The sequence below is a fragment of the Protopterus annectens genome, chromosome 10.part0 (assembly GCF_019279795.1).
Source record: "Protopterus annectens isolate FY-2018-M chromosome 10.part0, PAN1.0, whole genome shotgun sequence".
NCBI classification, from domain to species: Eukaryota; Metazoa; Chordata; order Ceratodontiformes; family Protopteridae; genus Protopterus; species Protopterus annectens.
In genome coordinates this window covers 1,814,295,945-1,814,311,519 of record NC_056744.1, presented here as the reverse complement: position 1 = coordinate 1,814,311,519, position 15,575 = coordinate 1,814,295,945, and the positions used below count along the sequence as shown (strand labels likewise).

Below are 15,575 nucleotides of genomic sequence, written 5' to 3'. Positions count from 1 at the left end.
TAAACAACTTTAGATGTATAGCAAAAATATCCGCCTCTAGTAAGCCATCTTCTAACAGTGTCCCACAGTGTTCTGCTGTAGTTATTTTCTGTACACATACATTGTTTGCACCAGCCACATTTCAATATCTCAAAACTTCCAGGACATGATTTTTTATCTGGGCTCTTCATTGAAGTTTGAACGATTCTTTTAGGTACAAGAGGACATACAATGGAAGTCACTTTCATTCTGTACTAGTGGCCAGTGTTTTAATATAACATTTCTGATGTCTAATCTCTGATGCGATTCTGATTACTTACACTCCTTTGTTAGTTTCGTCAGTGCATACACCGTGATGTGTAATTGGAAAGTACTTCTTAGTTCTCTGTGCCTAGACTTCTTCTTTGATCTTTTCAACCAAGTCCACAGGATATCCATGATGCAAAAACATGTTTTTTTAATAACACAAACTGTATCACTCGTCATTGTTTGATGTTAACTAGAAATTTGTGCAAATTAACTTTGGCTTTGTTTGCAGATGATTTTAATTTGTACCTGATAAAGCCAGAAATGGACATCTCAGTGTTGTGGAACATTTTGAGACCATTTTAAGTCTTTTCAAGATATAACATTAGCTTTATCGTCGCATGCAAATTGGTTCAACAATACCCGTAGTAATGGGAACATGATAAGATGAAGTATTTAAGAGTACAGATTAAAAAAAGCCTCTGCTATGGCAGCAAAGGATATGTGGGAGGAGACTAAATGAAAGATAATTAAAAATTGAGAAACTGGAAACTCTTATTTATGGAACATGGATAGTAAGATACAAGGACTAAAAATGTTTTTAGTCCCTTTAGTGTTGTATACTGGTCAGGCATACTTTAATCAACCAGAGAAATTCTGTACAATAAGTAATAAAAAAGTAAAGGAATTTATGTGGAAGTGAAACAGAGCAAGAGTTAACTGGGATTAAGATGATCCTTCCAATAGAACAAGGTGGTTTAGGTTTGCCTGACTTGAAAGGATGTTTTATAGCTACATGGTTAAGGCATGGAGCAAGCAGGATGTTCAAGAAATAGAGAGAGAGAGTGGGATTTTGGGTGGGGATCCTCAAGGCGATTCATAACAGAATATTATATTCATAAAGTAGCAGAAAGTATTCTGAGAACTAAGCCACTGTGAGAATGGAGAAAGGAGATTTTGCCACTTGGGATGATTGCAAGTAGGGTAAAGAGAACAGGCGAGCGGGGGCTGGAATTTATTGGAGAAACCTGGCAAAGGAACCAAGATATCAGGAGCAAATAACTCAAGCAGAAAGTTAATAAGAGTGGGATGAGGCCAAGAAGACATTTGGATTGCAGGCTTGAGACTACATTCTCCATCAGGGCTTGATCTTAGAGTACAGCAAAATGAAAGGGATAAGGGAATTTTAAGTAAAAGACCTGCTCTGGAAAAGTTTTAATTGAATCTAGAGCAGAAGCAGATGTTTTAAAAAAGGGATAATTAGTATGACATATGTATATAAATGTATATGTATATGTACACACATATATATATATATATATATATATATATATATATATATATACCTATATCTATATATATATACATATATATATATATATATATATATATATATATAGGTGTGAGTGTATGTAGATATATATATATATATATATATATATATATATATATATATATATATATATATAGGTATAATATACATACACGTGTGTGTGTGTGTATATATATATATATATATATATATATATATATATATATATATATATATCATCTTCTTTCGGCTGTTCCCATTAGGGGTCGCCACAGCAGATCACCTGTTTCCATTTCTTCCTGTCCTCTGCATCTTGCTCTGCCACACCAACCACCTGCATGTCCTCTCTCACCACATCATAAACCTTATCTTAGGCCTTCCTCTTTTCCTGTTACCTGGTAGCTTCATCCTTAGCATCCTTTTCCCAATATACCCAGCATCCCTCCTCAGCACATGTCCAAACCAACGTAATCGTGCCTCTCTGGCTTTGTCTCCAAACCTTCCAACCTGGGCTGATCCTCTAATATACTTATTCCTAATCCTGTCCACCCTCTTCACACCCAGTGCAAATCTTAACATCTTTAATTCTGCCACATCCAGCCCAAACTCCTGCCTTTTTGTCAATGCCACTGTCTCCAACCCGTATGACATAGCTGGTCTCACTACCCTCTTGTAGACCTTCCCTTTCACTCTTACAGGTACTCGTCTGTCACAAATCACTCCTGACACTCTTCTCCACCCACTCCATCCTGCCTGTACTCTCTTCTTCATCTCTCTTCCACACTCACCATTACTCTGAACTATTGACCCCAAGTATTTAAACTCATCCATCTTCGCCACCTCTACTCCTTGCATCCTCACCATTCCTCTATCCTCCCTCTTATTCACACATATATATTCTGCCTTAGTCCTGCTGACCTTCATTCCTCTTCTCTCTAGAGCATATCTCCATCTCTCCAGGGTCTCCTCCACCTGTTCCCTACTCTCACTACAGATCACAATGTCATCTGCAAACATCATAGTCCACGGCGACTACTGTCTGATCTCGTCTGTCAACCTGTCCATCACCATTGCAAATAAGAAAGGGCTCAGAGCTGATCCTTGATGTAACCCCACCTCCACCTTAAACGCATCCATCACTTCCACCGCAGACCTCACCGCTGTCACACTACCCTCGTGCATATCCTGTACCACTCTTACATACTTTTCTAACACTCCTGACTTCCTCATACAATACCACAACTCCTCTCTAGGCACCCTGTCATATGCTTTCTGTAAGTCTACAAAAACACAATGCAACGCCTTCCGACATACTCTGTACTTCTCTATCAACACTGTCAGCAAAGATCACATCTGTAGTGCTCTTTCCTGGCATGAAACCATACTGCTGATCACTAATCATCACGTCTCTTCTTAACCTTGCTTCCACTACTCTTTCCCATAACTTCATGCTGTGACTGATCAATTTTATCCCTCTGTAGTTACTACAGCTCTGCACATCACCCTTATTCTTAAAAATTGGTACCAAAACACTTTTTCTCCATTCCTCAGGCATCATCTCACTTTCCAAGATTTCATTAAACAATCTGGTTAAAAACTCCACTGCCATTTCACCTAAACACCTCCATGCTTCCACAGGTATGTCATCTGGGCCAACAGCCTTTCCATTCTTCATCCTCTTCATAGCTATCCTTATTTCCTCCTTGCTAATCCACTGCACTTCATGATTCACTATCCCCACATCATCCAACCTTCTCTCCCTCTCATTCTCTTCATTCATCAACCCCTCAAATACTCTTTCCATCTCCTCAACACACTCTCCTCGCTTGTGAGTATGTTTCCCTCATTGTGTGTGTGTGTGTGTGTGTGTGTGTGTGTGTATATATATATATATATATATTTATTGTATATATATATATATTATACACACAAACACACACAAACACACACACACACACACAACACACACACACACACACACACACATAAAATATTCCATGATGGCTGTAAGAATCAATCAGAGGAGGTTAGAAAACACTGGGAAAAAAGACTGGAAAAGCAACTTACAAGAAAACAACGGGAAGACATAAGTATGGCTCCCAAGTATGTAACCAAGTGCAGGAGGTTTAGGATCTTTGCGCATGTATTTTTATATCCCAAGCAGCCGTCAAATAATGTTTCCTCACTTGAATAGCAAACGTTGGAGGTGTGATGGAGAAGAAAGAGGTAACCGGAAACATATGTTTTGGGAGTGTAATTAATTGGCAGATTTTAAAAAATCCCTACAGTGTACAGCCTTTTGCTCCCCCCAGTATTTCTGAAAGTGAGGAAATCCTGCTTTTGAGCTGGGATGCAGGATCTGAGCTGCCATCACGTAATAAGGCCATGTTAAGTTTATTCTGTTGGCTGCCAGAAAAGCAATTACTAGACCATGGAAATCAGTCTGCATGAACTGCATTTGAGGTATTGAATATTATAAATGAGGTAAAAGAACTGGAAGAAGGATCTTTAAAAAATGGAAGGAGCAAATTACATAGAAGTTCATAGGTTGGTACTAGGCTATCGGCCCTAGGGCCTATACAAGCCTAGCCATAACAATTCCCTGGCTATTTCTTCCTACACTATTTACTTCCCTGGTCCCCTGTCTAACAGGGTTAATGACATGATCCCTGGGGTGAATTTCCTTTCTCCCATCCAATCGTCAAGGTTCCTTTTGAAGAGGGCCAAGGAGGTGCTCTGCTTGACATGTATGGGCAGTCTATTCCAGAGTCTGGGGAGTCTCTGGGTCAGGAACCTATCCCTCCAGCATGTTTTGTTTATTGTGGTGACAAGGTTTAGATCCCTGGAGTGTATGACTCTGAGGGATTGGGATTTCTTTAAGTAAGTGAACATTGTGGGAACAATAAATGCAGAATAATGTTCAGGAGGAGGAGTAGTGAGGTTTACTTAGCAAAGGAAATGTATGTGATATTCATTGTATTTAAATGGAAACATGTTATAATGGTTTGTTTTTACTTTTCTGTTAATGTTTCTTTGCCTATGTCTTAAGTGATAATTTAATAAAGGTTTAAAAAAAAAAAAACTGACCCTTACCATGCAGACCTTGGGCTCATTCTACAAGGTCCATTGCCACTTCTTTAGCAATTCATTTAACAAAGTCTGTGCTGCAGCAACCTTGTCTGTGTTGCATACTTTTGCCAAATATTACAAATTATATGTATTTTCGAGGACTAGGACCAGCCACGTATTTTGTAGATGGGGATTCTGACCAGTCAGCCATATTGGACAGACTGAATAAGTAGGCTGTATTACCTGTATATAATTACCATAACACTGGAGTCTTTCATCCATGTCTGTCCAGTGTGACAACCCTCTATGCAACCCCCCTTCCAAATTCCCATTCTTGAAGGACCATTAGAGCTCTTACCTGTTGGTCCCCTCAGAAAACCAGTCGCTGTCTTTAGTCTTTGGCAGCAAACTTGATTTGTGAGAGCTTAATTTGCAGGTGCGTTATAGGACAGAAAAAAAATAAAGGCGCTCAAGGCTAGACCACTAGTTCTGTCAGCTAAGATCTGACGAATTTACGAAGACCCATCAGTCGTATCGGACTTTATTTTTGTGTAGTGACATAGGTTACCCATGTACTGCAATGTGATTGCATGTTATTCAGGAACTTCCTGTGTATCTGGGCAGCACAGTGAATCAGTGATTAACATTTCTCTCTCACATAGTCTGTGGTTCCGTTTTTAGTGGCAGTTACTCTGTGGAGTTTGCATATTCTTTCTCTGTTACTTTGGAATTTCTCTGGGTATTTTGGTTTTCTGTCATTGAAAAACATACTGGCTTAGATATTCTAAAATGCCTTTGTAGCAACTTGAGTTGTGGCTGAAAAAGGTCCAAGACTGACCATTTAAAAAAAAAAGAGACTGTTGTACTTAACCTAAGGGAGGAGTTCACATAACAGTTTTGTTGTATGATATACAGGAATATTGTTATATATTGTTGTGCTTAAGCTAAGGGAGGGGTTCATGTGACAGTTTTGTTGTATGATATACAGGGATATTGTTATATATTGTTGTACTTAACCTAAGGGAGGAGTTCATGTGACAGTTTGGTTGTATGATATACAGGGATATTGTTATATATTGTTATACGTAACCTAAGGGAGGAGTTCATGTGACAGTTTGGTTGTATGATATACAGGGATATTGTTATATATTGTTGTACTTAATCTAAGGGAGGAGTTCATGTGACAGTTTTGTTGTATGATATACAGGAATATTGTTGTACTTAACCTAAGGGAGGAGTTCATGTGACAGTTTTGTTGTATGATATACAGGAATATTGTTATACTTAATCTAAGGGAGGAGTTCATGTGACAGTTTTGTTGTATGATATACAGGGATATTCTTATATATTGTTGTACTTAACCTAAGGGAGGAGTTTGTGTAACAGTTTTGTTGTATGATATACAGGAATATTGTTATATATTGTTGTACTTAACCTAAGGGAGGAGTTCATGTGACAGTTTGATTGTATGATATACAGGAATATTGTTATATATTGTTATACGTAACCTAAGGGAGGAGTTCATGTGACAGTTTTGCTGTATGATATACAGGAATATTGTTATATATTGTTGTACTGAACCTAAGGGAGGAGTTCATGTGACAGTTTGGTTGTATGATATACAGGAATATTGTTATATATTGTTATACGTAACCTAAGGGAGGAGTTCATGTGACAGTTTTGTTGTATGATATACAGGAATATTGTTATATATTGTTGTATTTAACCTAAGGGAGGAGTTCATGTGACAGTTTTGTTGTATGATATACAGGGATATTGTTATATATTGTTGTACTTAACCTAAGGGAGGAGTTCATGTGACAGTTTGGTTGTATGATATACAGGGATATTGTTATATATTATTGTACGTAACCTAAGGGAGGAGTTCATGTGACAGTTTGGTTGTGTGATATACAGGAATATTGTTATATATTACGTAACCTAAGGGAGGGGTTCATGTGACAGTTTTGTTGTATGATATACAGGGATATTGTTATATATTGTTGTACTTAACCTAAGGGAGGAGTTCATGTGACAGTTTGGTTGTATGATATACAGGGATATTGTTATATATTGTTGTACTTAACCTAAGGGAGGAGTTCATGTGACAGTTTGGTTGTATGATATACAAGGATATTGTTATATATTGTTGTACTTAACCTAAAGGAGGGGTTCATGTGACAATTTTGTTGTATGATATACAGGAATATTGTTATATATTGTTGTACTTAACCTAAGGGAGGAGTTCATGTGACAGTTTTGTTGTATGATATACAGGAATATTGTTATGTATTGTTGTACTTAACCTAAGGGAGGAGTTCATGTGACAGTTTGGTTGTATGATATACAGGGATATTGTTATATATTGTTGTACTTAACCTAAGGGAGGGGTTCATGTGACAGTTTTGTTGTATGATATACAGGAATATTGTTATATATTGTTATACGTAACCTAAGGGAGGAGTTCATGTAACAGTTTTGTTGTATGATATACAGGAATATTGTTATATATTGTTGTACTTAACCTAAGGGAGGAGTTCATGTGACAGTTTGATTGTATGATATACAGGAATATTGTTATATATTGTTATACGTAACCTAAGGGAGGAGTTCATGTGACAGTTTTGTTGTATGATATACAGGAATATTGTTATATATTGTTGTACTGAACCTAAGGGAGGAGTTCATGTGACAGTTTGGTTGTATGATATACAGGAATATTGTTATATATTGTTGTACTTAACCTAAGGGAGGAGTTCATGTGACAGTTTTGTTGTATGATATACAGGAATATTCTGAAGCTGCTGGTCCCCCTGCACCTTGCCAGATTATCGGGCTGGATAAGGATTCTAAGCTGATCGTGCATGAGGAAGAACTGAGAAGCTGCTTGGAACAGAAGAGTGTTTGGAATCGTGCAGTGTGTTTCATCTCTGTCATTGGAGAACAGCGTAAAGGGAAATCATTCTTACTGAATTATATCCTCCGCTGTCTGAATAACCTGGTGAGTATGATTTACCATTTCTCAAGCAGCAGGTTTTCCTTCCTTTCCTTGGATGGTGGGAACCCCAGACCTTCTGCAAAGCCATGAAAAAGTTAAAAAGAAGTGAGATCACCCAGAGCCAGCCTGATGGTGCAGTAGTTTTATATTTGTCTGTAATGGTAGTGATCTAATTAAAAATAAGTCAGATCACCCAGAGCCAGGCTGATGGTACAGTAGTTTTATATTTGTCTGTAATGGTAGTGATCTAATTAAAAAGAAGTGAAATCACCCAAAGCCAGCCTGATGGTGCAGTAGTTTTATATTTGTCTGTAATGGTAGTGATCTAATTAAAAAGAAGTGAGAGCACCCCAAGCCAGCCTGATGGTGCAGTAGTTTTATATTTTGTCTGTAACGGTAGTGATCTAATTAAAAAGAAGTCGGATCAACCACAGCCAGCCTGATGGTGCAGTAGTTTTATATTTGTCTGTAATGGTAGTGATCTAATTAAAAAGAAGTTGGATCAACCACAGCCAGCCTGATGGTGCAGTAGTTCTATATTTGTCTGTAATGGTAGTGATCTAATTAAAAAGAAGTCGGATCAACCAGAGCCAGCCTGATGGTGCAGTAGTTCTATATTTGTCTGTAATGGTAGTGATCTAATTAAAAAGAAGTCGGATCAACCACAGCCAGCCTGATGGTGCAGTAGTTTTATATTTGTCTGTAATGGTAGTGATCTAATTAAAAAGAAGTCGGATCAACCACAGCCAGCCTAATGGTACAGTAGTTCTATATTTGTCTGTAATGGTAGTGATCTAATTAAAACGAAGTGAGATCACCCAGAGGAGCCTGATGTTGCAATAGTTTTATATATTTCTGTAATGGTAGTGATCTAAGCTTGTGCACAACCTGTTCAGGCCATGTAATGACTGGCCAAGAGGGGCTCAGCAGAGTCTGGAACATACTTTTCCTCTTCCAAGATTAAGGCTGAAGGATGTGGGAAAGAAATTCAAAATTACATTACATTGCATTGAAGGATAAAAAAAGTGTGGAAGGAAATAGCTGAACATCCCTGGAGACAGAATCCAGACTGTACCCCAGAAGCCATGAAACATAAATAGGTCCTTGAAAACATTTTTTTTAATTGGGAAAGAGATAGCCCACTCTGCAAACTGCATCTGTGGAGTCACTTGCACATGCAATGGTTTGGAGTCCACTAACAGTTTTTTTCATGAAGGCAAGCTTATGCTTCCCTTTCTTGAAAGATCTAAAACGTTTTTCACAGAGATCACTGACAAGTAGTGTCCATGTAATTTAATTTGGGAGAATTGTATTCGAGAATCAGACTTGATAGTTCCCTTGTAATACCTTTCCCTTACCCAAATATGCTGCATGTTTTACACTCCTGTGTTCTGCGTTGTTTTCATTACTATGCTGTTTGCACTGCATGTCCAGTGCTAAGTGCATGGCAAAATAATGACCCAGGTCACTTGTTGTGCCTGCGACCTAGCTTTTGAAGTGAAGCAGAGTTATACATGAGGGCTTAACTGTAACCAAACAGGAGCAAGTTACTGTGCCAGTACCTTACCGGGTGATAGATCCAAGTTGTAGGGTGCACTGCCATCTCACTTACTTGAAGGCATGCTGGGTGCAGGCAAGGAGAGAGTGCGGCACCCTGCCCGTTATGATGATGTCCTACAGACTGCATACCGGGTACAGAGGGCATACCTCACCTGTGGTGATGTAGGCAGGTAAAGGGAAAACACGGGTGGATTCTACGAAAAAAACAAAAGTAAAATATAGGTGAGTTTTGCAAAAGGGATCAGGTCAGCATTAAAGAAAGTACTGGAGAGGAACCGTGTGGCAAACAAAGCACTTAAAAATGATTACTTGAACTAAGCAGTGTGTGTACCTGTTTCCCCTCACTGATTATAATGTGTGATTAAAAACTGCTGTTTTCTCTATATCCAGCAGCTTATCTGTTATTTTTTTATTTGTCAAATGGCAAATCGTATTTAGGGTGTTACAGATGATTCCTGGATGGGAAGAGACGACGAGCCTTTAGAAGGATTTGACTGGAGACCTGGCGTTAATAGCACCACCAAAGGTGTCTGGATGTGGAATAAACCATTTCTAGCTGAACGAGATGGTCAGAAGGTAAGTTCTTCTGTCATGCAGTTTGTTATAACACAGAGAGCTAGAGGTATTCTTAACTGGCGGGGTACAGTCTAGGAAACTCATTGGCAGCACTCACAGGTGTGTGTAAATTTGCACAGTACCAGCAGTGCTAGTTCAGTTAGGGATATTGCTGACATTTGGAAGAGTTTAGTCCACAGAGTATGGGGTGAGAACTTGACGTATGAAAGGAGCTTGTGGATGTACAAAGGGTGACATCTACATCACTGAACAACTGTTTCAATTTATTGAATACCAGTCAATACTAAGGACCTGGGAGTTACTCAGATGTGTGTATGACATCACAGGAAGTCATCACATTGGAAGCAGACATGACATAAATGGGTTGGTAAATGTAGATGTCTTATTAGAGATGAGTCTATATGTTGATGTGATTCACATCCTCTGGAGCTGGGGAAACAACTGTCTGGCCTAAATTTTGTAAACATATTTTATGATTACTTACAGACACAAAACTGTAAAATACACTACTGTTCTTCTAACAAAGGGAATTATTTCTGGTCTGTCACCGTACTGCAAGGCTGAGTTAAAGATCTTTATCAAGAAAGCAATACATTTTTCCTGTAAGTGGGATGGTATAATTTAGTAATCTGTGGGCACTCCTACAGTAATTAGTGTACAAATAAATGGATATGTTGGTGGACAGCCAGCTGGCTGAGTAGTTTTACCTGCTTGTGATCTACTGATGGATTAATGTGGCCCTGTGTGCACCTTCATACTGCAGTCATTAGAAGGGCCACTATAGTTGTACCTGTGTACGATCTACTGATGGATGGATTAATAGGCCCCTGTGTGCACCCTCGTACTGCAACCATTAGAAGGGCCACTCTAACAAGCTGCATATCAATCTGTAGCACTCCATGGTATAAAAACAGTTTGCATGTGCATATCTATTATTTTTTTCTGTCATTGGGTAGCTGTGAGAATAAATTATGTTAACCTACCACAGTAGTTATAACTAGGTGGAGCTGACTTAGCTCCGGGAGGCAGGGGGTGAGCTAGAGGAAGTGGGGAGTGGTTCCACTACAGGAAAGGGCAGGGAGAGTGTTAAGCAGGATACAGGACAGGCTTTTGGGATGGCAGAGGGTATCAGGTCTGTAGAATGATGGGGAGCTTCATGGGAGGTGTGAAAGGCAAATAGCAACTGGAGAGAAGGGAAAAAACAGGAGAAAATGAGATAAGATGGAGTGGGGAAAAGTAATGAGCGGAAAGTCTGAGTAACAGAAGGATGAGAAGATGTAAAAAGTGATGCAGTCTGGCAGGTAGCAGACAGGAAGCAGGAGAGTAGAAGCAGAGGAACAGGGAGTAGACAGGAAACAGGGGAGTAGAAGCAGAGGAACAGAGAGTAGACATGAAGCAGGGGAGTAGAAGCAGAGGAACAGGGAGTAGACATGAAGAAGGGGAGTAGAAGCAGAGGAACAGGGAGTAGACAGGAAGCAGGGGAGTAGAAGCAGAGGAACAGGGAGTAGACAGGAAGCAGGGGAGTAGAAGCAGAGGAACAGGGAGTAGACAGGAAGCAGGGGAGTAGAAGCAGAGGAACATGGAGTAGACAGGAAGCAGGGGAGTAGAAGCAGAGGAACAGGGAGTAGACAGGAAGCAGGGGAGTAGAAGCAGAAGAACAGGGAGTAGGCAGGAAGCATGGGAGTAGAAGCAGAGGAACAGGGAGTAGACAGGAAGCAGGGGAGTAGAAGCAGAGGAACAGGGAGTAGACAGGAAGCAGGGGAGTAGAAGCAGAGGAACAGGGAGTAGACAGGAAGCAGAGGAGGAGAAGAGGAGAGGCATCCAGGAAAAATATGACAAGGTATTGGACTAAGGCTGGTGATGGATGTAAATAAAGAGGAGGAAGAGACACATCAGGCATTGCAACTGCAACACCACAAGAAGTGCACAAAGGAAGTGGGCAGGAAGGGGCAGTGAGTTAGAGGAAGAAGGGACAACCAGATGGACCAAGAGGTCAGAACATGGAATATAGGAGTCAGGAGGAAGGTAGATACATAACAGATGCAAGAAAGAAAAGTGAGGCCAGATTAAAAGTTGTACAATCCAGATCACTGGCACCAGTTTAGTATGACAGTTAGTGGCTATATTCTCACAGTCCACCACTGTCCACAAAGTAAAATGCAAGGGATGGTTAGCCTTAAGAGTGTATAGTAAATGTCAACTGCTGTCTTGGGTAACATCTAACACCTGCCACATGTAGGTAAGGTTTACATAATATAGCTGTAGATCATAATTATAAGTACTGAGTCCCCAGGATTTCAGCCACCTCATTCTGAGGCTAGTACCTTCCACTGTAATCTTACCAGTAGTAATTAAATCTTGTCCAGGGCTATTTTGCACGTACACACACACACACACACACACACACACACACACACACACACACACACACACACACACACACACACACACACACACACACACAGTATTTTTCAGAGGGGTTGACGGTGTCTTTCCATTACCAAACCCCCACACTCTGTCTTTACAGTAATACTGCCACTAGTTTAACCAATACATTACTGTCCATTCTTAAAGTTAACAGGCAAACAAATGTTTGTCAGCTGTAACTGAACAGAATAAGTCTAGAAAAAGCTGTATCCAGTAACTGAGTTTAAACCAGTTCAGTACAAATTTCCTTAAGTTAGTAAATATACCACCAGCCTTGATCATTCAAAATTTAATGCAATTCTTTATTTGAAATGAAAAATATAAGTATGCAAACAGGTTCATGTTTGCACGATGAAATACCAAATGGAATTAAACTGACAGATGATACAAATAAGAATCCTAACAGCTTGGTGGCATCTGTCACTGCCAGTATCTGAAGATATATTTGATTTTCTGTCTTTATCTGATTTTTAAGTCTAAACAGCAAAACTGTCTCCCTGTCACTGTCTTTTTCTGTCCCTTCCTCCCTCTTTGTCTTCTTAAGAGACTTGGGTGTTATTTCCTGTTTTTCTTCACATACCTGTGTGAGATCCAAATAACATAGCAAACACATTGTTTTGACCTGAAGTAGCATTTGAAGAAGCACTAAACTTTAACCACTGTGGGTGTGTACGCAATTGAGAAGCTAGTTTCATTCTTTGACAGTTCTGCTGCATTTTCACTACAGGCGATAACCACAATTTTATTTACACATTTTTATGAGAAAACTGACATTTACCTTGGCTTAATACAACATTTTGTATAATTTACTAAAGGATAAATATAAATCTCAGACAGCCTTTCACATTTCTCCTCTGAAAACAATTAAATTTGCTTTAGAATAATATCAGTTCTCTGCAGTTCACCCTTCTTTGTAGGTCTTACATGAGCTTTTCTTAAGAAACCCTCAAGATATGAAGATTGTAGAAGGCTACCTTCATGGGATAGAAGGATAAAGCCCTGACTGTTCTACAGTGACCCTATTTCTGCTAGTAGCTTGGGTACATGAAGGAGCTGGCTGGGGGAATAGTATGGAGTGGCCATTGCTGGCTCCCCTGTCTCACCCATCTAGGGGAGAGATGGACGTGGCTTGGCTTGCCACTAGATGTTACCCAGTGGAGACTGAGCCAGCTAAGTCTGTGCAGTCATAGTGCTTAGCACCAGTAAGCCAAGGGGAACTTGGCATGAAGCTGTATGATTTCATTGGTAAACTAAAATGGCAGACTTGGCAAAGACACTGAGGAGAGAGATGCTCCCAACTGGAGTACAATAGGCTCTCTTCAGGATCGGCAAGCTGACCCACTTCCAACCACATGACTCTTGCTAAGGCACTGAGAATAACTGAGCTTTTCAGGTGAAAATAAATGGACCATAGGGCTTTCAATCTGCCTGGAAATAACTGTCTTTCATGCCTCTAAAATGAATGGGTTGGTTGTATGTCTGTAGTGGAGCCATCAGGTAGGGCTCATGAGGGAGCAAAAAAAAAAAAGTGTGTGAGGTTTCTGCTGACAATCTGGCTTCCAAATGACCTCATGTGGTCTATTTTGTAGGTTAGGTGGAGTGGTTATAGGGCTGTAGTAAGAGACAAAACTTTCTGTAATATATTCCTGTCTAGAGAAATGCTCTTACCTGTTTTTTTTAGTAACGGGTAGGAGTGCCTGGGTAGCATACACTTTCACAGGCTATGGCAGAATTTTGCCACCACCAACCGATAACTAGATACCCTGAAAAAGGAATATATTTATTTATTTATTTGCAGTTTGTTAACCAGGAGAGTCCATTGGGCCAAAATGAGCCCTTTTTCAATGGAGGCCCGGTGAGAAAAGTTCCATGTACAGACAGAAAAACACAGCAAGAATTAATGTAATTAATCAAATTAATAGAATCAATACAAACAAAAGTTAATACAAAGTCAATAAAAATCACCATGAGGTGGTATAGCACTATACAAAGTGATTGTGTAAGCGCAATCATCAGACGATGTAAAATGTGTTAGAAATCCCTACTCTACTGGTGTAGTCTAATATAGGTTTATATATCATAAGCAGGGTTGCAGTATCCTTATAGTTTGCAATGATAATAGGTTCTGAACAACCTGAGATGGTGAGAATTCGATTTTGGGTGGATTAGAAATCATAAGATGTGTTAGAGGGAAGAGGAGGGGGAAGAGGTCATTATATTGATAGAGTTATGGGTTAGGGGAAAGGGGGGGTGGAGGGGAAGATGGGAAGATTAGGAGGGGTGGGAGCAGGAGCATTCCCAAGTAGAGGAGAGATGTGAGTGGAGTATAGTCTTGAAAGGGGAGAGGTTCTTGACCTGTGGACCGAAGTTCTTGATTGTAGGCCCTTGATGATGCTGTCTCACATCTTGTTTCTTCTTCTAGCTCTCATTTAGGATTTCATTCTCTGTACAGTAACCCCTTTCCTCAGTGTAGAGACTTGAACCCCCTGCTCTTGAAGATCTGCAGCCTAATTGGCTGTCTCCTTCAAGTTGTGTAAGCTGCAGTCTAAGAACTGTGTTTGATTCGGCTCTTTTTATGATCCTCCCCAGTTTTCTTTTCATGGGAAGTGTAGTATTTTTCAACAGCTGTGTCTCTGATTTAGATGTACGGTTATGAACCACGTCTTCCTCTGAAGTAGCTTCAGAGGGTGCCCACTACCTTCTGATAAGCTGTAGTTCATATTCTGGTTTCCTTCTGCTGCCCGTTTCCTGAAGTAGCCACATCACTGGTTTGTCTTGGAGATACAAGCATTACCTGAGTCCACACTCACTATCTTTCCCATGTGATTGTCTCTAGGCCTGGGTGTATGTAATTACATGTACATAAGATGCTATCATTAAAGTCCTTATCTTTTAGAGCATCTCATTTGTTTGTTTTTAATCAAGGTAGAGAACTAATCTCCATAGACCTTTTTTAGATTCAAGCTGGGAACTCTGGTTAAGTGACTTGATGATAATTACACAGTAAGTTAATGGAGGCTGATGGCATCAAACCCTGGACAACAACAAACAGCTAGTTAATAGCTTCTTAATCCTCTGTGCCAATTGCTATGCCAATCTAACAGACTTATCTGATGGGATATCCTCAAATGCAGCCACATCTGTTTCCTTTACCCTCTTCTGCAGTCCAAGAGAACCCTGGTTACTGGCACACATGAAAGCTTGTTCCTCCCATGGCCCTAACTGGAGTGAACAACCGGAGCAAGTAATGCTTCTGACTGACAATGACAGGTTTACAATAGTTATGGCCAATACAACATCCCTCTTAGCCATTTTTTTTTTTACCATCTAATAGGATGGAGCACATGTTCTGTTAATCTGGAACAGGTGTAGTTTCAAGTATACCTAGAGCTACAATAATCCCACCTC

The 15,575-nt window shown here is 39.8% G+C and overlaps 1 protein-coding gene across 7 annotated transcripts in view; it reads left to right on the top strand.

The window, feature by feature from the left end:
* Positions 1–15,575, top strand: part of LOC122814053 (RING finger protein 112-like) — a 590,764-nt gene that overhangs the window by 278,471 nt on the left and 296,718 nt on the right. For all 7 annotated transcript variants that reach the window (XM_044086656.1, XM_044086657.1, XM_044086659.1 and 4 more), the window contains 2 exons: positions 7,395–7,607; positions 9,603–9,740. In XM_044086656.1, the coding sequence (XP_043942591.1) occupies positions 7,395–7,607; positions 9,603–9,740 (351 nt within the window). The remainder of the gene's footprint in view (positions 1–7,394; positions 7,608–9,602; positions 9,741–15,575) is intronic.